Genomic DNA, 21,350 nt, shown 5'->3' with positions numbered 1-21,350 from the left:
ATCTTTCAAAATGGATACATAAACTACTCAACTCCACCATATATTTTTCCCATTCGCCCTACTTCAAGAAACGATGACGAAAAATGGAAAGAAGAGGAGACTTTTTTGGAGTTTGGCGACCGGATTTAAACCTCAAGATTAAGAATGACATGACTCTGCTCTTGCATCTTTAACTGGTATATACGTAGCTGCAAAGTTGTCTATTCGTATATATAGAAGAAACTCGCCTCTCAAAGCTGAAATCTCTGAAATACGCCTGCAGCAACTGTTTCAGGTTATCGCAGAACTCCATGTGAAAATCGCCGTCGAAGAGTGTCTTCGCATGTCGAGGTTTCGGCGCCACTGTGAACTTTTCCACGTCCCTGAACACACTGACTGTTGGCTCCCGAAATACCCAGGACTCTGTGTCATTACGTGGAACCACTCGCATACAAATACTGAGGTAGCCATATCTGAAAAAAAGGAGCAGTGCATTAGGGGGCGTCCATAAATTACGTGAGGTGTTTAAGGGGGGGAGGGGGTCGAGTCAAATCTCATTTAATCTTACGTTGGAGAGAGGGGGGGTCTCGGCAAATATCACGCAATTTTTTTTCTGATTAAAAAAAAATAGGAAAACGGTTGACCCTAAAGGCCATCTCTGCGACTTCCCGCTAACTCCATACCTAAACGCTCAACATTTCACTTATTTTGTTTTAGTCGAAATAAAAGCACGAAGCAATTTTTTTTTTCTTTTTACAATAACAATCCAACGGGTTTACTTAAGAAACCCACATTTTGAAAAATCTCACGTGAGATTGGGGGATGGGGGAGGGGGTTGAATAAAATCTCACGACATCTCACCAAGGGAGGGACAGAAAATTTAAAAAAAACACCTCACGTAATTTATGGACGCCCCCTTACTTCGGTGCCCAAAATCAATTTAATTATTGTGTTAAATTACGATTGTGACGGCACAAAAGAGTGTAAAAAAAATGGTAATACTTTTTTTTAGAAATATAACAGGAACAATGTTGTATTTTGTTTTATGCCAAAAGGTTCTAGATACGTCCCAGATACTTTTTGTTGCATTTCTTAAGTAAAAGTAAAAAATCATTTAATCAAATAGGTAACATAATGTACACTTATGACTCTCAATAAAGAAAAACATATTAATGCTTCTAATTTTACATTTACTTGCTCAAATCAAGGGCGTGGAACGGAAGAGAAGGACTGGCAATAAACTCTCCGCCACTCTTTTTAATCGCCATTTTTTTTACACAACGTTGTAAGGAGCTGCAACCATTACACCATGCTCCACATGACATATTAAGTAATGAATAATAATAACATAAATTAAAAACAAATACTTGTCCTCTATCATTTTATTTCGTTTATTGTATTAATTTAAAAAAAATCATTCTTTACCTTTTATGTTACTATATATGTATATGTATGTACAAACAAATATAAAATAATAAAATAATTTACTAATAGCGAACATAGTTACTATCAAACATGTCACTAAGGTTTGTCCTCGAATAATATTTTCTACTCGTGAAATCGAACTACTCACAAACTTTACTTCCTTATAATATTATTGAAAAAAAACGAGTATTTTTTAAACCGTTTGATCAAAACAAATCAATTAAATAATTAAAACTTGGTAGTACAAATAACTTGGTACCGCATTCCTTGAAATTCTGATATACCTATTCAAACAATGCAGTCAATTGATATTTAATAACCGCATAGCCATAATTGTGTGTATGTGTTGCGCCTACCGAATATTTCTAATACCAATTCCCAAGTATTTGTTGTCATAGTAATTTTAGTGACAAAGAATTTGTCGTGTTGATTCTTATTTTTACTTTATGTAACAGGAAGCAAACGGGCAGGCGGCTCATGTGATGTTAAGTTAGAAGGCTGGCAAATGCGTTGCCGAGTGATAAGTTGAATTGGTTCGGAAATACTTTAGTGGTGGTTCCACATAGTGGTGGTGCCTAAGAAACAGCCTTAAGAAACGCTCGACGAACAACGGACGTCGAGGTGATACGGATGGTATTTTGTGTTCTGCCTTGACGTCCGACGATGAAACTTAGCTGCTGGTATTATTATAGTAACATTTAGTCAAACCTAGCAATTTACATTTAAGAAAATATACTTAAAGGGGCCTTACAATCTCTCTTAATTCGCATAATTTGCGAAGAAGTAGGAAAGAATTTTATCCATATTTGTAATATGTTAATAATGTAGTAAATTATATTTTACTTTAGCCAGTAACGACGGAGTTGTATATGTACCTATGTTTCGCATTCCAACCAACGCAGTTCTGTGGACAGCACAGACTTATGTTGCATATTACAGGTCATAGAAAACGCATTTTAGTACCATTTTTAAACACATGAAATACAATACGACATCGAATTATTCAACTATTTATTTAAATGCATAGATTATTATCAAACCACATTACGGCAATTACGTCCATATAAAAATACATAAATAATTAACGATACACATTATAAGGAATTCAACACATTTAAATGAAGGAATGTTGATTGATGATCAGGTCATAAATTACCATTAATTATGCATTTGTATCGCATACCGTCGTTATCCAGTGATAAGATAAACAAACATAATGATAAACAAAGGACCATATCAGAATTCTCAGGTGTCGTAAGGCCATACTGAGTAAACAATGAATAATAATGTCAATATTACAAAAATAGATCGCAATATTCGTTTTTCTAATGGATGAAATGTCATCTTGTTTTTTTATTATTAGAAGATTTTTGGTATATAATAGTTTCGCAAACCGAAAACATGTTTTACTTAATGTTCAACGATATGTTATGTTGTAAATCAATATAAATTAATTACCTCATAAATATGTTGATGGATTTACCGACGCCCAATTCGGAATCAAGGGTGCCGGCGCGGCACAGTGCTACCGCCAGCAGGAACACTGCAGCGCGCACCATTACGCGCTCAGCCGCTGTCAACAAACAGTTTACTTAGTTTTGATTGTTTCAACTAGATGTCGCTAAAACACGTGGCAGTTTTGTAAGGGTTTCTGATCATCGCCTTTTGATGACGTAATTTTTTATTTATAATCTAATATTATTCATAAATTAAGTAGTCCGGGTGTTTTTGGACCATCTACTATATGTATAGAGAATATACTTGAATTGTAGATTAATTTAAAGGTCAAATATGTATCATGTAAAGTTTTGAAAATATATAAATGATGAAGATGATGCTTGAAAATTAAATTAAATTTAAAAATAATTATGAAGTTGACATGTTTATGAAAAAAAATAAAAAAAGATTATCTCCACGGCGGGGAATCGAACCCCGGTCTCCCGCGTGACAGGCGGGGATACTGACCACTATACTACCGAGGATTGTGATTACTATGTTGAATTTAAGCTATATATTATACCCTCTAAGTTTAAGTTAATATAATATTATAACATAACTATTGAGGCCTATGAATTATAACTGATATATTATGCATTTTAAATATATTATCTATGTATTTACCGAAATTCAAAATGGATTCTATAAAAAATTCTCTTAATATAAAGTTATTTATATTTTAATAAAATTAATAACCATATAATATTATCAGTTAATTACATACTAAAAAAATATAGGATCAATGTATCATAAATTAGTATAAAAACAAAAAGTTTTGTCAGAAGTGGGATTCGAACCCACGCCCTCAGAGAGGACCAGAACAGCTCAGACCTGTTATACAGGCAAGGATTCCCTTGAGTCTGGCGCCTTAGACCGCTCGGCCATCCTGACTGATGAACGGTTAATCGAAATATAGGTACGTTTTCCATGGTTATTTTAATTATTCATCGTTTCACTAGATGGCAGTGTATTACTGTACGTTAATATATTGCAATCGACGAGGAATAAGATGTAACATTCAGCTGTTAATTAAACATGTAATTACTAAGTAATGCTTTTTTAATAAATACACGTTAAAACATTGATATATAGTTAAGTAAGACCTTGACCGAGATCAAGCAAGACGCACATTATTCGCACGATTAACTAATTTTAAATTCATTGCAATTGTTAGTCAGCCGTTAAATTACTTATTTAACTAAGGTAATTAATATTTTTTTACATAAATTTATGATTTTAATGTGAATAATTTATTGAAATTCTTTCTATTAGTGGACATATACATTTTTAATCTTATTTTTTTAAATTAGTCTCAACTCTAATAGATAAATGTGCCTACCAAGAAGTGTTTACTATGGCGAAACAATTGCCGGAATCGAAGCCAGGAGCCCCCTTTGGTTTTTCGCTATATAAGTATGAAGCATGGGGGGGGGGGGGGGGGATTAGTTTCAAGTTCCAAGTTTCCAACAAGTAAGCGGAACTTAAAAACACCATAAAAATTCTATTGTTATAACCTACTTCCTTATCTTAACTTCATTGTTGTAGTACCTATTAATATTATGATCATTGCACAGCATCAAATTCGAGTACTCTCAAGTGCGGTATGTATTTATATTTCAATTGCATGTAATGCAATATTTGATGCACATTTAATTACTGTACTAGTGACTTCCCCTGGCATCGGACAAGAGCGGAAACATGCCCAGACAGCAGGGCAGGGTTTTAAAACATAATCTTATAACAAATACAGTACTACATGTAGTCTATGTTTTTTAGAATACTAGGTATGAAATCCCGAATAATGAAAAACATTGCTAGAAAGTCAGTTTCCTTAAGAACAAATTAAGATAATTTCATTAATAAAGTATACCGCTCTGTTTGAATGGTATTTGCTCTTCAAAGGGGGAGTATTTTTAGCTGCACTATGACAACAAACTTTACTCTTAAGTACAGTCGGCAAATTAATAACAGTGTATGGCCTCTGTGCTTCCATTTTTGTTCGGGTTTGAAAATCGAATCTTGAAATAAAAAGCGTGAGTTTTTTGTAAAGCTTAAATTGTCGATGGTCACGTCTGGCGTGATATTTATATACATTAAATCGCCAATGCATGACCAACTGGAATTCATACGAAGTATTATTTTTGCGACTGGCAGTCTATAGAAAAAAGAAAAGCGCATTGAAGTTGTCAAACGGATTCCAGCAAAAACGACTTCCGGTGTTCTATTTTTAATTTAATGGAATGGTATTTGCCAACTTTGTAAGCGCAATATTGCAAACGATTTGCGGCATCTAACCAGATAAAATTAAATACAAAAATTTGTCACGTTCCATAAAAATCTACGTAAAGTAACTAGATTCATTTTGCAATGCATGCTAAATCTGGATTTGATACGCTGACATTCTAGAACTAACGAAATGTCTTAAGCAATAACGCGCTTTAAGAACTGTTATTAAATTAGGTTTCACATAATAACATCGCGGTTGCAACTACGTGGAACACATTTCTAAAATAAATCAAGGATTCTCTTCTTATATAGTGATTATAAGTAAATAAAATAAATCAGTGGCGCTACAATCTTTTTAGGCCTGGGCTTCAGATGTATGTATCTGTTTTATGATCATTTGTCAACCTAATAGGCAAGTAGGTGATCATCCACCTGTGCCTGACACACGCTGTAAATTTTTGGTCCTGCGACAGAAATCCAAAAAGGGTTCACATGGACAGATAGTCCATTGGTGCACAGACGGGAATCGAACCTATGACCTCAGGGATGAGAGTCACACGCTGAAGCCAGTAGGCCAACACTGCTCACATAGCGTTTATATATACATAGTATAATCGTAGTAAACAGCTCTTTATGCAAAAAACAAATGAATGTTGAAGACTTAAATATTTTTCAGTTTTCGTCCATCTACCACAATATTATACATAATATATATGTAATTGTTTAATGTGAAGAAAGTTTTTTTGCTACCACTGCTTGTAAGGATTACCGGATTCAGGCACGTTAGCATTTAACTGCTAATTGACATTGATAAGAGATGTTTGTTAAGATTTAAGAGCACCTGTCGTTTACACAATCGTTTAAAATTTAAATGTACCTATGCAAAGACTTCTATTCACGTTTTCATACTAATTTACAATAAAAGGTTATTAATCGTAGCTTTATTAAAGATGGCGTCCTTATGAGATATCACGTGGACAAATTTTTTAAGTTTTTTTTTTTCAAGGAATAAATTAGGCATTGTTATTATTACTAGTAGACTTGGCCAAGCGTTGCTGTGGCTAAGATTTTTGTTATATTACATAGTAGTAAACTATTAAAGAGAAAAGGCAGGAGAACACCAATCCACCATGCTTTTTTGGTGGTTATTCCATTAAATTGTAGCTTATGTGAACCGTTGGTAATTATTTTGATAGAGATCAATACCTAGGTACGAATAAAGAGCCTTTTCTAGCGGTGGTATTTAAAAATAAAAAATAAAAGGACGCTTATTGTGACGTAACTATAAAACATAGACATGGTGTCGCGACATTTTTCTATAGATAGTGATGTGTCCTGAAAATTTGTAATATATCATTTTATTCTATCATTAATAGTTTTCGAGGCGCACACGATTGAAGGAAGTTTTTTTGTTTATTTTTTTACACCTTGGGTTAGATTATTCAAGTTTTAGTAAAAATAATTAATTTAATAAATAATTTTTTTGAAAATGAAACATAACCTATGTCACTCGGGAATAGTGTAGCTTGCCAACAGTGAAAGAATTTTTGAAATCGGTCCAGTAGTTTCGGAGCCTATTCATTTCAAACAAACAAAAAATCAAACCTTTCCTCTTTATAATATTAGTATAGATAAATTTAATAATAGGTATACCTTATAATAACTAGAATATAAATTTAGTGAATATAGTCGGGTAAGATTGCTTGCTAATTATTATAACATGAAAATATTCTTTCTACTTTCGTATTATCATAAACTATACCGATTTATTTGCCTTAGTAGTAATTTGGGTTATAGTGTAAATAAAATAGGTCACTAACAAGAAAATACTAATTAACCGAATCAAATTACCTATGCTAATTGTATGTCGGTATGTTTGCACGTGATTCATCGCTTGATACCTGCTATGCGAGTGTTTCTAAACCTGTGACTCGAGTCGATACTTCGTGCTAAGTGCTGTTTCTTTAAAGAATAGGCGAGGGGGGCAAATTCACATACGGGACGCCAAAAAAGGGCACTAGTATTTAACTACTTGGGGCAATAATTTTCACCAATATTAATAACAATTCGAGGGTATTAATTAACGAATCTGAGTATGGCTATGAACTCTAGGGGAAGAATTAAAGTGACTTTATATCTTGTTTGATATATTTGAGGTAAATATGCTTTGATTTATTAGTTAAAGATTGCTCGGAAGTGAAATCTAATCATAACAAAGATCGTATGTTATCGCGAGTATTTGTAAATATTAAACATTTGCCTCGTGGGAATTAACCTTATACTGAAGTATTGAGAAATTTTACATCTCTGAGTATATGCCGTTTCACAGACTACTCATTCTAAATGGTAATTTAAATAATTATAATAATCCAGCTACAACTAACTCTATTTTTAATTTATAGACAAGTAGGTGATAAGCCTTCATTCTATCTGACATAATATGACATGTCGGAGACAATGTTTTTCTTCCCCATACGAGCGAGTCAGATGCGCACTAATAAAGTATATTGCCGGACAGCTGGAAATCGAACCTACGACCTCAGGCATGATTGCCAACTTGGCCAACATTAAATGGTAATTTAATCTACTACTATTATTTAAATTAATCTAATCATACGTTTTACAATGGCGGGAAATGTGGCGTCACCATGTATTATACCGCGCTGCCACAGATAATATTAGTAAAAATTGCATTTGCCATAGATACGGGTTCTAACAAGAAATAATGGGTCTCTTAGGTGATAGTAAATTTTGAAATATTTTGTTCATATTTTTTATTTTATGATTATGGGCTACGTCTTTGTAGTCACTAAGGATTCTTTTCAAATAAAATTCGGATATTTCACAGTAAAAAAATATATTTTCAATAAGAGAACCATAACGTCTAAACGTATAGAGAGGAGTAAGTTTTTATAATACTGGAATATATAGTGTATTCCGAATGTAAGGTATCTGCAATTCCAATGATCCCAAAGCCTTATTTTATTCCCGCGCAGGCTTATACGGGATCAATGAACTGTTCACATCCTGTTGTATAAATAGTCCAGATTTAGCATTTAGTAATTGACTTGTTTATAAAACAAACGTAGCAATTAATCCATTGAAAGTTTAGTCTTAAACCTAAGTGTAATCGTGGACCAAACTATTACAATAAACGGTATTTTCCGGTGGAAATCGTATTAATACTAGTTTTATCGAGCAAACACGTTTTGCTAGTGTTGCTATATGAAAATAAAATATTTGTTTCTATATCATGCATAACGTTCTTTTATCTGTGGAGTTATGTGATCTGTGGTTGGCGCGAAAAAAAAAACATGGCGCTTTATATTATTTAGTCTATAACGTCAAATTAAAATAAAATTAGTCATTTTTAGTATTTATAGATGGAAATATTGTTAAACAATAATTGTTTTACTAGCTGGTGCCCGTGACTTCGTCTGCGCAGGATTAGTATTTCGAGTAGCTTATATTAGCGCCTAACTCTAGCGGTTTTGGCAGCGCACGCCAGAATAGCTCGCAGATGGTAGATTTTTTCTTACTTACTTGATGTTTTGGACAATTCACACAATACTTTATAAATTGTAGCCCATGTGTTATTCTGATGAAGCTATAGGTATTATTGTAAAGTTTCATTAAAATCAATTCAGTAGTCCATATTTACAAACTTTCGCGTTTATAACATTAGTAGGATATAAGTCCTTGTTTTAGAATAACAGTAAAACCAACATATGCAATAATTATGTTTAGAAGAAACTAGTATAATATATTATGCAATATGGAAGAATCTAACCCGATGACCACACACTAAATAGGAAAGTCGGTCGGCAGTCGCTTATTTGATGTAATTGAGCTGAATTGCATGTGTTATCAATTTAGATTACAAGTCAAATGTCACCGTTCACGCGCTGATTTAATAAACATCGACAATAATTCGATTGCATTTGAGTTTCTTCGTTGTGAATTGAAATACTAATACGGGTACACACTTAGTATATGACGTTCCAAGTTCGGCAAGGTCAAGTATTTTATTCATTTCTAGCGGCACATTCTGGCTGGTCATTTTATAAAAAAAAGTCTATATAACTCAGAGATAATGTAGAATAATAATGGTATATGCACGAATTCGGGAATTTTAATCTTCTATATAAAAAAAAACTATAGATTGGTGATTGTTTTAATTTGGTCCTTTAGTCTTTGAGTACGTAACGTAACGTAACAACATATAAAAATGCAAATCTTTCCATCTTATAATTTTGTTTTATATGTAATAGGAGGCAAACGGGCAGGAGTCTCATCTGATCTAAGGTGATCCGGAAGGATCGCAAGTACTTTGCCGGCCTTTTAAGAATTCTTACGCTCTTTTCTTGAAGGACCGTAACAATTGGTTCGGAAACACTTCAGTGGGCAGCTGGTTCCTCATAGTGGTGGTTGGCAAAAAAATTGTCTTAAGAAACGCTTAGGTAGTTGAGAAACGACGGGCGACGAGGTGATACGGATGGTATTTTGTATTCTGCCTTGACGTCCGATAGTAAAACTATTAAATAAAATTGGATTTATTTTTAAATATCAGTTATCATATCTTAAGGAATGCGTTCATGGAAATAATTTTACGTTTCGAATGCTTTTCAGTCAATTATTGCCGATTCTTTAAACAATTTACTTTTAATTAATATTACTTTAAATTATTAAAATAACAAAGTCCAATGAGATGTGCAATTACGATGTATAAAACGAAATAATCAACATAAGCCCATTTGAATCCCTATAATGATTGATAATTTACGATATTTACACCCGTTCGACCGGATGAAGGGAATCTCAGAGACCGTTTAAAAAGATACATTTAGTTAAAAACGAGTTATTGAAGGAAGGTTGAAATGATTCGGATCAAAATTATTTATCAAATAAATATTTTAAGCGTATTCCTTTGTATAAAACATAAATGTATCAAAGCGATAAACGTATCATTCCTTACTTGTTGTGGAAGAATTCGATATTAATTTAGTAGTAAATATTTAGTATATATATTGAAAAATATATCAAGGAGATGGGCACTATGGGAAAAGAAGAAGTACGTAATTTTTTTTATTTCATTTCATTTCATTTCATTAAAATCTCTTTGGATTTATCGTAAATATAAGAAACAGAAAGAAGATATGCCGGAATAAAGTCTTAGGTTCGATCCCCGGCTGTGCATCAATGGACTGTCTATGCGCGTATTTAACATTCGCTCGAACGGTGAAGGAAAACATCGTGAGGAAACCGGCTTGCCTTAGACTCATAACGCGGCGTGTGTCAGACACAGGACTTTGATTACTTGCCTATTAGATAGACAAATGATCATGAAACAGATACAGAAATCTGAGGACCAGACCTGAAACGATTGCAACGCTGGTTTTTTAATGTTAAAGGTTATTGATTAATGATATATTTTTTTGTTTAAAGATTGAATAGGAGCTTATACAAAAAGGCACGGAACCCCCAATCTGCGTTGGCAACGTTTTCACGGCTTCACTTATTGCACCAGGCAACTGGTCGTATTATTATTTTCTTATTCCGTATACTATTTATTGACTCTTCGAACAGAAACAAGAAAATAACCTTGCAAAGAAGATTTTGGAAGACCGACTGACATTTCAGAGATTTTTTTAAATATAGCCAATAGCCATGTTTCATAAAATAATAGCTTCATCATAAAGTTATCAATTTGGGATCATGTCAATAATAAGATTTGAAGAAAAATATAATATAAGTATTTATTATTATTCCATATATAGTAACAATATACCTATAGTTATATGGGACTGAAGTATATATGGTCACTGGCTTTTAAAAATAGCTTTTTGTTTGTATTTAACTACAATTATTAAATATGTGTAGTCTTTGCTTAAGCTTAACCCATTTTAACAGTGGTTGCCTGGAGAAAATCGCTGCACTATTATATGAAGTTAAGTTCTCCTTTAAAAAAACTTACCTATAGCATAGTTTGGAACCGTAAAATTATTCCATACCAGTGATAATTAAGCAATCATCTATAATCACAATCAGATAAAGTGTTACTAAGTGACCTCTAACACGTGAACACGTGAATAAAGCCAGTTTTGTATGTTTTTGCCAAGAAATATGTTACAAAGAGCCAAGGTCACGTCAAGCTTACATAGTTATTTCCATAAATTATATACTGTGATAATTGCATAACACAAATTACTTTTTTATATTATACGATATTTTTTATATAAATATTATATTATCTATAAATAATATAGAAATAATATTAGTACAGTACCTGTGCAATGTCGTAAAAAAAGGGACAAAGATGACCTTTCGGTTGCGCGCGCGCATGATCTATTCGTTAAATTACGACTTGACATTTAAGTTCAAACTATAATCATAACAGAGATGTAATTAGAAGAACATCTATCAATAAATATGACGAGATATCATAGTGGATCCTTGCTTTTTAATAAAGTTTTAGTTAACTAACCTAACAACTTAGGGCTAACTTATTTCGTAAACGCAATAATTATTAAGGATTATTTACTGTTTTTTTAACACTAATAATTATTAATTTATAACTAGAACTGGCCTTATAACTTTAACCTTCATGCAGAATGTGGGTTACTGTATCAAGTCAATATATAAAATGACATAAATGACTCATAATAATTATATACCATATAACCAATGTTTGTACATAGAACTTATTAAAGAAAATTATAGTGTTTCTAACAGGATATAGTATTTTTTGTACTTTAGGTAATTATATGCTTATTTCAAATTTTATACACTTGAGAAATGTTATCTTCTAAGTATTACTTACAAAAAGATGGCTTTAAATACTACACTTTACCGCCTATATGTTAGTACAAATATACAAAAATAATAAACGATGTATATGTCACCGTAAAATTGTAAACACCGTTAGATTGTAATCTATCTCGCGAGATTATAAACTGTCGAAAGATTGTGAACCTCAACGAACTCCTCACAATTTAACGTATTATTATTCGGTAGTTATATGAAATTGTTGGAAAGTAAAATTAATATGTAATTGACCAAAGAAGTTTGAATGATAACTAAGTTAGTGTAGTACAATCTACCGAATAATAATACGTTAAATTGTAAGCAGTAAGCTGAGGTTCACAATCTTTCGACAGTTTATAATCTCGCGAGATAGATTACAATCAAACGGTGTTTACAATTTTACGTTAACATATACTAGACGATCCGCTGGGGCATAGGGCAGATGCATTACGGAGTTTCAAGATTTTCCTTATACACGAGCAAGTAAGTTAGTCCTTTGTGGCTTTTTTATAGAACAAAATGAAACGGGCATACGGGCTGTAGTGATAACATGGACATTCTCAATGCCAGAGAGCTCGCGAGTGCGTTGCCGGCTTTGTAAGAATTGGTACGCTCTCTTCTTGAAGGACCCTAAGTTTGAATTAGTTCGGAAATATTTTAGCGAAAATACTACTAACACAGCCAATTAATTGTATAAAAAAATGATCATTCTAGTCTTGTCTTCCGAATGTTTGCTTGATGTATATGAGTTATATTTAATACTCAGTGTCATTTCTGGATCTCACCATAACTTGCCGGCTGATATTCTCTGCCACATCACGATTGCGCATTGGCGAACCAAGTTAACACTGCTCGCAGTAGAAATATGGTTAGTAAATATTAAGACAATAAATACATAGATATTGAATAAAACAAATATACGTTTGCAACATTCGTAGATAAAGACTTGAATAAATAATTCCACGACAAACAAAACCTGGATCACGATTGTTGAAGACGAGGAACTCGTGACCTTAGTTATGTTTTTATTCAAAGCTTTTTTTGTACCGAATTTAATACGATGGGATAAATAAAAAATAAATGAGCCGTCAAATGCCCCAATTAAACATTTATTCCATATTTAAAACTTATACTAAAGTGTAGCCGTCCCTAGGTAAAGTGCACATAGATATTGCTCTATCATCGCGCCTACCTACCTACCTGACCGTTGGATGGGTAAAACTTAAGTTCTATTGAAAAAAATCGGTTTTAAATAATCTTTACGTATATAAACATGGTTACATAACATCATAACGAGTTGACATAAACAATGACTAAGTCCTTTTATGTAATTTTTGTAAAAAGCGAAATTCTGCATTTTTGTGGCAATAGATGGCGTTGATACGTAAAATTTTCAAATCGTAATAATATCTATGTGATTATTATCTGTCAACTTGATGTGTTAGTCTCTTGCTGATTAAGGTAGCTGTAATAGATACTTTTATATATTTTTTTGTATTTTTTTTTAACTCTTTCATAAAATGTAATATTTAAGGAATTTAAAATTTGTAATGTGGTGTAGCTCTTCATGGACTGTTAAACCCCTCAGTGTGTTTTTGTGTTTTCTGTACTTTTAGTTGGAAAATATAGATGTAAAAAAAGAAAAATATGCGGTAAAGTTTTTTTTAAATGTACTTCTTTTAGTAGGTACCTACTCGTGTAAAGAACATACAAAACTTAAAGGTAATTTGTTTATGTGAGTTATTTCCTTATATGAATTATATATTTAAATATTGCGACTTCCCAATAATTCTGTCAACTATATTATAGGTATTAATTACGTTGAAGTAAGCTGAAGTTCTTTTAAATCGTGATTAAAGAATTTCGGCTTTTGCTCTGTGACGCAGTGGAGATTCTGGATTCAATTTTCAGCATAACAACAATTGTTTCTGAAGAAGAAACGTGTACCGCATGATACACTTCGAAGCTCATCATTACGATTGACTAGGAACTTATTTCTTCGTAAAATTCATAGGAAATATTGCCTTGAAAAGTACATCATAAAATTGCACAACCAAATCACTATTGGACCGAGATGACCATGATCGAATTGCGAACGATAAAATTAATTATGGAAGTATTTCGTGCATATCGATCCTTGGATTATGTAATCGACTTGTCAAAATAAGAGTATATTGGTATTTATATAACAATCTTCGTATATAATTTCCACTTGGTAATAGAATTAAGGGTCCTCTCCAAGGCACTACTTAGGTACGTGTTTATTCAATGACTTATAAAGTAACTTTAGTTTATGTTATTCTAGTCTGTCTCTACAAAACAATATAAAGACATATCAAATAGGTGAACAGCACACGCTGATTTTTCGGTATAAGGTTTCCTGACGTACGTTTCCTTCACCGTACAAGCGAGTGTCAACATTTAAAATGTACCGTAACTTGAACTCACGATCTCAGAGGCGCACGCTTAAGCCACTAGGCCAATACTAATCAAACATTAAGGACTCCAAAATGTATGAATTTTCGTATTATATTTAAATTCCTTACATTATTGTCTTCACCGACGAAGAAGTGAGATATATCACTATGATAAGTCTTTTCTTAGGTGCATTTTTTTAAGTTATTGTATTATTCAATGTTTCTACACATTCTTTATATCTAATATATAAAATTCTCGTGTCAGAATGTTCGTTCCCATACTCGTCCGATACAACTAGACCGATACTTATGAAATTTTGTATGCATATGCAGTAAGTCTGAGAATCGGACAACATATTTTTCATCCCCCTAAATGTTAAGGGTGGTCCCACCCCTAAATTTCTATTTATATATTTTACACAAAACTTTTTGTAAAAATACATACAACCCTTAATTTTCACCCCTCTACGATTAACCCCTATTTTTTATTATTGTAGATAGTTATTTTTATTGAACTAAAAAAATGTTTCCTAGAAATAATATACATTATAATAAAATGATTAAATAAATAGTGTTTTGGATATAATATGCATTATAATTACGCATTCAAATCAAAATTATTAGATTCGTAATAATACTAATGTATAAGTAGTTTTTTTTTATTATATGTATAATAATTTGCATATTAATTATACATAATACGTTTACGTATACAAGAAGCGCTGAAACAAAAACTATTTCCGAGTTATACAGATATTTATCAACCCGGTAATTGTAATGACAGTTGTCTTCAGGATACGGAAATGTCAAATATTAGAATTTTGTATATAATATGTATTATAAATATGACGGCAGCAACATTAGATTTGATTAAAATAAATAGGTTAATTTAATTAATGTTTTATATGGGGGAAAATATGTAATATATAATATTCCTCATGGGTTAATAAGGAACATAAGAAAACAAGCTGTTATCAAAAATATACTATTTAAAGTTTTATATAGCTGTGAATGATTCATTACTTTCTAATATATGCAGTGACCAGACCAGGTGACCAGATTCTGTATCCTAAAGAAAATACCGCGTTACCCGTGGGTACGTTTTTTTGTAAAAGGCAAGTAGGTGAACAGCATTTTGTGTCGGACACACGCCGGTGATCAGCCTTCTGTGCCTGACACACGCCGGTGATCAGCCTTCTGTGCCTGACACACGCCGCTTTTTTAGAACCGTAACAGTTTTAGAACCGTAGGAACAAGTATTAAATGCGCAGTTAGAAAGTTCATTCGTCCACCAGGATTTGAAAATCGAAGCCGCAACACAACTCATTCAAATTTGGTAATTAATTACGACTTAATATTGAGATTATTCTTCCCAAAGAGGCGAATTATTTGGTAAAAAACCTGATTGTAATGACGTCCTTGATACCGTGCGATATTTGGCAATGAGGTAGTGAAAGGGTTTTAGTAGATCTTGTTTAGCCAAAGATTAAATAAATCGAACATTCATTTGTTTATTGAATTAATTAGTACTAGAAACATTTCCGTATAATAGATCAGTATTTATTTATTTCGTATTCCTACAGCGAAAAACAATTATACTAATCAAATAGCCAAAGATGGAATACGTAATATACAAAAGGTTCAAATATTTACGAAAGGAAAAATCAATTTTAAAATTTTCACACGCGACTTTATCTTTTAAATTTTTTCTTTGTGTAATTTGTAATAGTTGACATCATGAAAATGTTCACAGACACATCTTGCAAAACCATTCATTTTTGAATGTTGTGAACCATGTTTTTGAATTTTTCAATAGACAGTAGGATTCATTGAGCCTTGAGTATGACTCCTGCATGTCAAAAACATAGTGAATTTTAGTATTGTCTTTGATTGACATAACTTTTATACATTTAAATAAAAAACTGTTTTGACCGGATTGAAGTTATGTATTATTATAAATTTACAACTATTTAACATAATTTTAAATTTATCCGACGTTTCGCGTGCTTTACAGCGTGTGTGGTCACGGTGACTGAAGACAAAAGATGTTGAATGTCAAAAAGTATCACAGCTGCAGAGAAATTGCATTATCTGTATTTATTTCCCCGGAGTTGGTATCGACTAAAAGATGGAGGGTTTTGGCAAAAATGGCTCACGGTGTCCTCTATTTTCGCGGATTGTTTTTCTTTTTGAGATTTTAATTTGGATATTATTGGATCCCAGGTGTTTGACAATTTTAGGCCGTCTTCTCTATTGAAATTGGGGTGTTTTTTGATTTCAATGGCTTCGCGTACCAATCTTGGGAAGAATCTTTTCTCTTTCGCAAGTACTTTCGGTGGGTCAAAGCGTATGAATTAGCGTATGATAGTGAATTTTGATTTTTTTTGGGTAATTGTTCTCGCTATTTAATGCAGAAATTTTACCAATACCCATGTGACTTTCACCGTATGAGGATGTTACATATATAGAAAGAAAAAAGTCAGGGTTTGAATTCACGCAAACAACATGGCCGGGTTTTGAAGTTAAACATCTTTAGGCGCACGACGGTAAATTTTTTTTCGGATGAAACGCAATAATAATAATTTTAGCGTCACGAAGATGTGCAGCATTTTTTTTCAAAGAAAAGAGAGAGAGAGCGATTGAGATTGATTGAGAGAGAGTGCGAAAGGGCGAACGTAGCATGAAGCAAATAGCCATGGAGCAGGCAAGTGAGAAAGATCGAGAGAGAGTGTGAGATAGAGCGAATGTCGCATAAAGCTCAGTGTCATGGAGAGAGAGGTGGGAGAGAGTTACACTGAGAAAAATTGAGAGAGATCGAGAGTAAGGGAGATCGATAAAAAATACACGCATTGGTTAATGTATTTGTTTAGTAGTTACATATTAGAATTTAAGATGGCAATTCTGTCACATAACGTCTTGTGCAGTAAACGCAGATTTTTTATTTATTTATATTATCATTGGCACGTATACAGTGTGTAAACAGTGTGAATATATACAAATACATGGAGTGATCATATACTGGTAAATGATCATCTATTGTGGCTTTTACCTTAGTAATAATCAATTTACAAAGTACACTTCTCACACGTGTACTTTGTACGCACGCTCTTTTTTCTTAATACAACAACTAACAAATTTATAAATGAGAAAGTAACTTTTACGTTTAAGCCGCTGAATTGAAAATAATGAAATTCGAGACAGATTTTCCTTCACGCGTAATCTTAGAAATAATGGTAATGTTATCAAGAGCATCATGTTGCAATCGGAGCAACTGCAAGCCGTGTGTAAACAGTAAATTGTAAACCGTTATATCGACCTGACATTGCATGTCGCTGTTAGTGTTTGAATATGGGCGTTATTAGAAATGGCTTAATCTTAATTCGATTTTTATGAATGGGATCCCGTTGGAAAACAGGCATTATGTAGGAGAAATATGAAGGTTTCATGGGATTACGATTATAACAATACACTTAAATAAATTGACAATTTTTTTGAAGAATAACAAGCAAACGGCTCACATGATGTTTAATGATATGCCTATGGACACTCTCAATTCCAGAGGGCTCGCGTGTGCGTTGCCGGCCTTTTGTGGTTGCGCGCGGCAAAAAGTGTCTTGAAACGCTTAGTTGTAAAACAACGGACGTTGAGGTGATACGGGTGGAATTTCATAAAAACTATCCTAACTCGCAACATTAGTAGATTATTACAAGTAAATCATTTTTTACAATCGGAAATGTACAGTACAAAATAATAATATTTGTAAATAAATTTACGAATGTTATATATTATATTTATTGTAATTTCATAATTGTCAATATAAATACTAACCCCTTTATAAGTAAATCTGTCTAATCACAGTACTTTGTCTCTTTCCGTCAAATTGTACTTATGCTGTGATAAAAAGAGACAAATAGGTATGGTGCACTACACAGATTAACATCGTCATCCATCAAAGTAAAAAACCGTAAAAGTCAGACAATTAATGAAAACACTAATGTTTTAACAGTAACAAACGAACAATAGGTTAAATTAGTTCAGTAGTCTGAGAAAACTGTTACAAAAATCGATTGCAAATAATAATAGTTATTAATACAATAACAAGGTACTTGTACAAGTTTTACGTCACCAGGAACTACTCTTATGGAGGTGAAACGTAATTTTTGACGTAACTTCTTCAATTAAATTTATCTGTCCATAAATACTCTCATTCCCCTGGCTCTGCGACCCGCAAAGTGTCTTGGTGTCCAAAATGAGAATCTTCCAGCACTTCCTTTCCTGTTGCTGTCAATTGCTGGCTTTCACTCTGTCGACACAGAGGTACATAGGCCGACTGGTCTCCAACCACTAGGTAAGCCTCTTGGCCCATGCGCTAAAGGTGCCTCGTAGTCGATGGCCCTATAATGTTGGGCTGGGGTAAAAACTCTTTTCTATTTCTTTTTTTTTGGACTCCCCATGACCGGACCGGGTCAAATGTGTTCGAAATTTAAATTACACACCATTTGTATGCACAGTAGCACGCTTGGAGTCCCGTAACCACAAATGGTATGTGGCAGGTATTTTCCCGTTTCATGAATCATTGTCAAAGAGCTTTGGAAAGATTTAGAATAGAGACAGAGTATTATTCGCGTATGATGAAATACCATACGTTATTGTGACCCATAAGTGTCATTAAATAGTCATATTCTTACATTCTTCTTTCTCAAGCTACATGGAGTTTCTCCTAGAAAAGAATTGACAGTCAAAGTCTAAGTTCTGAATATCACCCTCGTCTGTCTTTTCTTTCCGTAAGAGCAAGTGTTGTTCGCGCACATATATCCCCCATATATATATGACATTCAAACGCGCGAGCCTTAAGAATCATACACAGGAAAATATTAAATGATTTAATAATTTTATATTTGGAAATAACATTTATTTCCACCACACAAATATACAGTATTTACAATATTCTTAACATAGTACTAACAATTCAAAATGGATAAATATAAATTTGAACACATTTAAAAAGTTCGGTTTTTGTGGCAGTGTACTATTAATGATAGCAGCATTACTCGTTGTATTATCATACTTCTTCGTTGAAAGAGCTAGCTCTGGGGTCACCGGCACTATCTACCAGGCGCCAACTTAAATCTTTAATTAGCGCCTCTGCACTTGATATTCCCATTTCCCTAAAGTATCTATAGGGTCAGGTGGGGTAAATGCGAGTACCATAACTAGATTGACTTGTTATTTTGTGGTCTTTTACAATTTACAAATAATTTTTACTGTAAATATTAAACATGTTTTAGGCTTTTGTTTGATGTGATTACTTATATTTAATTATGGATGATTACAGATTAACTCTCTATTGCATTTTCCCGGTGTAAAGGATTAAATGTAAAAAAATTGTTAAAATTCTAATAGTGTACAGAATGTATAGAAGTACTTTACGTATATAAGAGATGCCAGCACTAGTTTATTTTGTGTGTAAACAGTTAAAGTTATGGTATTACATTTGCCCCGTTCATGCATTTACCCCACCTGACTATACTCCAAAGGGAACAAAAGTGGAGGAAAGACTTATATTTGAGCGGTTTATTATGGAAATATAAATGTTCACCGATTCGTTATAGTAAGTACAATAAGTTTTACTTGATTATTGGTATGGCGTGGCGTTTGCACAAAACGAACACACACATACACAATACAACTTATGTATTCAAAATGTAAAGTATTCCTATTCCTAAGACTCAAGTGTCATACGTCTTATTTAACGACTCGTTTTGGCTCGTTAACTATGGCTAGAGTTAATCACATCTTCTATTTACGCGTTAATACTGTGTGGTCTTTACAGACTTATGTTACAAAAATAGACGGAAAATAAGTAAATTACAGATTTTAATTGATTTGAGAACTGGCAGTAAATGTAAGATTAGAAGCAATTCATACATAGCTGACCCGGCAAATGTTATTTTGCCATTATTATTTCTAGGAAACATTTTTTTGTTCAATAAAAATAACTATCATAAAAAATAGGGGTTAATCGTAGAGGGGTGAAAATTAGGGTTGTATGTATTTTTTAATGGCACATTATACAAAGATTAAAATTTCGTCAAAAGAATAAAATGTTAGGGGTGGACAACCCTTATCGAACTATGAAAAATAGGTAGTAGCCGATTCTCAGACCTACTGACTGCATATAAAATTTGATAAATATCGGTCCAGCCGTTTCGGAGGAGTATGGTAACTAACATTGTGACACGAGAATTTTATATATTAGATGTATGTTTTGACGTTCATAAGTGTACATTATGTTACGTATATGAATAAATGATTTTTGAATTTGAATTAAAACCCGATTTGAACATACAAGCATAAACTCAGAGGGCAAAGATAATTTTATTTTGATTAAGGCAAAACCACTTTGAATATCTTTGATTAGCGTTAATAAATGTTTTGCGCTCGTGTAACCATGACGGATTAAATATTATTCAAACTTCCTTGTGTATTTCTCAAGCTACACCTTAGTATTAAATATTAATTAAGGTCAATACATGTCATATACATAAAATAATGTTTTAGAAGTATCTAGTTATCGTATATACTATTAAAAATTTTAGCCCAGGCAGATGACATTACATTGGATATATTTGCTTTTCTTATGATATACTCTTATCTATTCTAATTCGTATCTCAAGTAATAATCCCGCCTCTCCCTAATATGTCCAACTTCGTACATATAACATGGTTTAAGGTTTTAGACTATGGGCCTTAGTGTAAGATTCATCAAACGTATTGAATTTTGACATTCCGGAGTCATAGTTTGCGCTTCTGATACTTCTGATTACGATCTGTGTACATAAATAAGCTAATTGACAGAATCGGAAGCTTTATGACCCTTCCCATAAAGCCTCCCTGTTGAAATGACTAGTAGTTAGTAGATTTGCCTTCCACAAAAGCTGGCGGGACCGCAGAGCAGGCGGAAAATAATAATCTTTCCTCCAACTTTGATTTTGTTCACTT

At 32.9% G+C, this 21,350-nt stretch overlaps 1 protein-coding gene and 2 non-coding genes across 6 annotated transcripts in view; all 3 read right to left on the bottom strand.

Moving 5' to 3' along the window:
- The window catches only part of LOC125051708 (torso-like protein), a 47,871-nt gene that overhangs the window by 9,316 nt on the left and 17,205 nt on the right, over positions 1-21,350 (bottom strand). For all 4 annotated transcript variants that reach the window (XM_047652229.1, XM_047652226.1, XM_047652227.1 and 1 more), the window contains exons 2-3: positions 2,863-2,977; positions 228-452 (exon numbers count right to left, since the gene is read on the bottom strand). In XM_047652229.1, coding sequence (XP_047508185.1) covers positions 228-452; positions 2,863-2,963 — 326 coding nt within the window. In that variant the 5' untranslated portion in view covers positions 2,964-2,977. The remainder of the gene's footprint in view (positions 1-227; positions 453-2,862; positions 2,978-21,350) is intronic.
- Trnad-guc lies at positions 3,315-3,386 on the bottom strand. The gene has a single exon. It is a non-coding gene; the product is annotated as a tRNA-Asp (tRNA).
- Positions 3,678-3,792, bottom strand: Trnal-caa. Its single transcript has 2 exons — positions 3,755-3,792; positions 3,678-3,722 (listed from the first exon to the last, which is right to left on the bottom strand). It is a non-coding gene; the product is annotated as a tRNA-Leu (tRNA).

This window comes from Pieris napi, chromosome 8, assembly GCF_905475465.1.
Source record: "Pieris napi chromosome 8, ilPieNapi1.2, whole genome shotgun sequence".
NCBI lineage: Eukaryota > Metazoa > Arthropoda > Insecta > Lepidoptera > Pieridae > Pieris > Pieris napi.
This window is presented reverse-complemented; position numbering and strand designations above follow the sequence as displayed.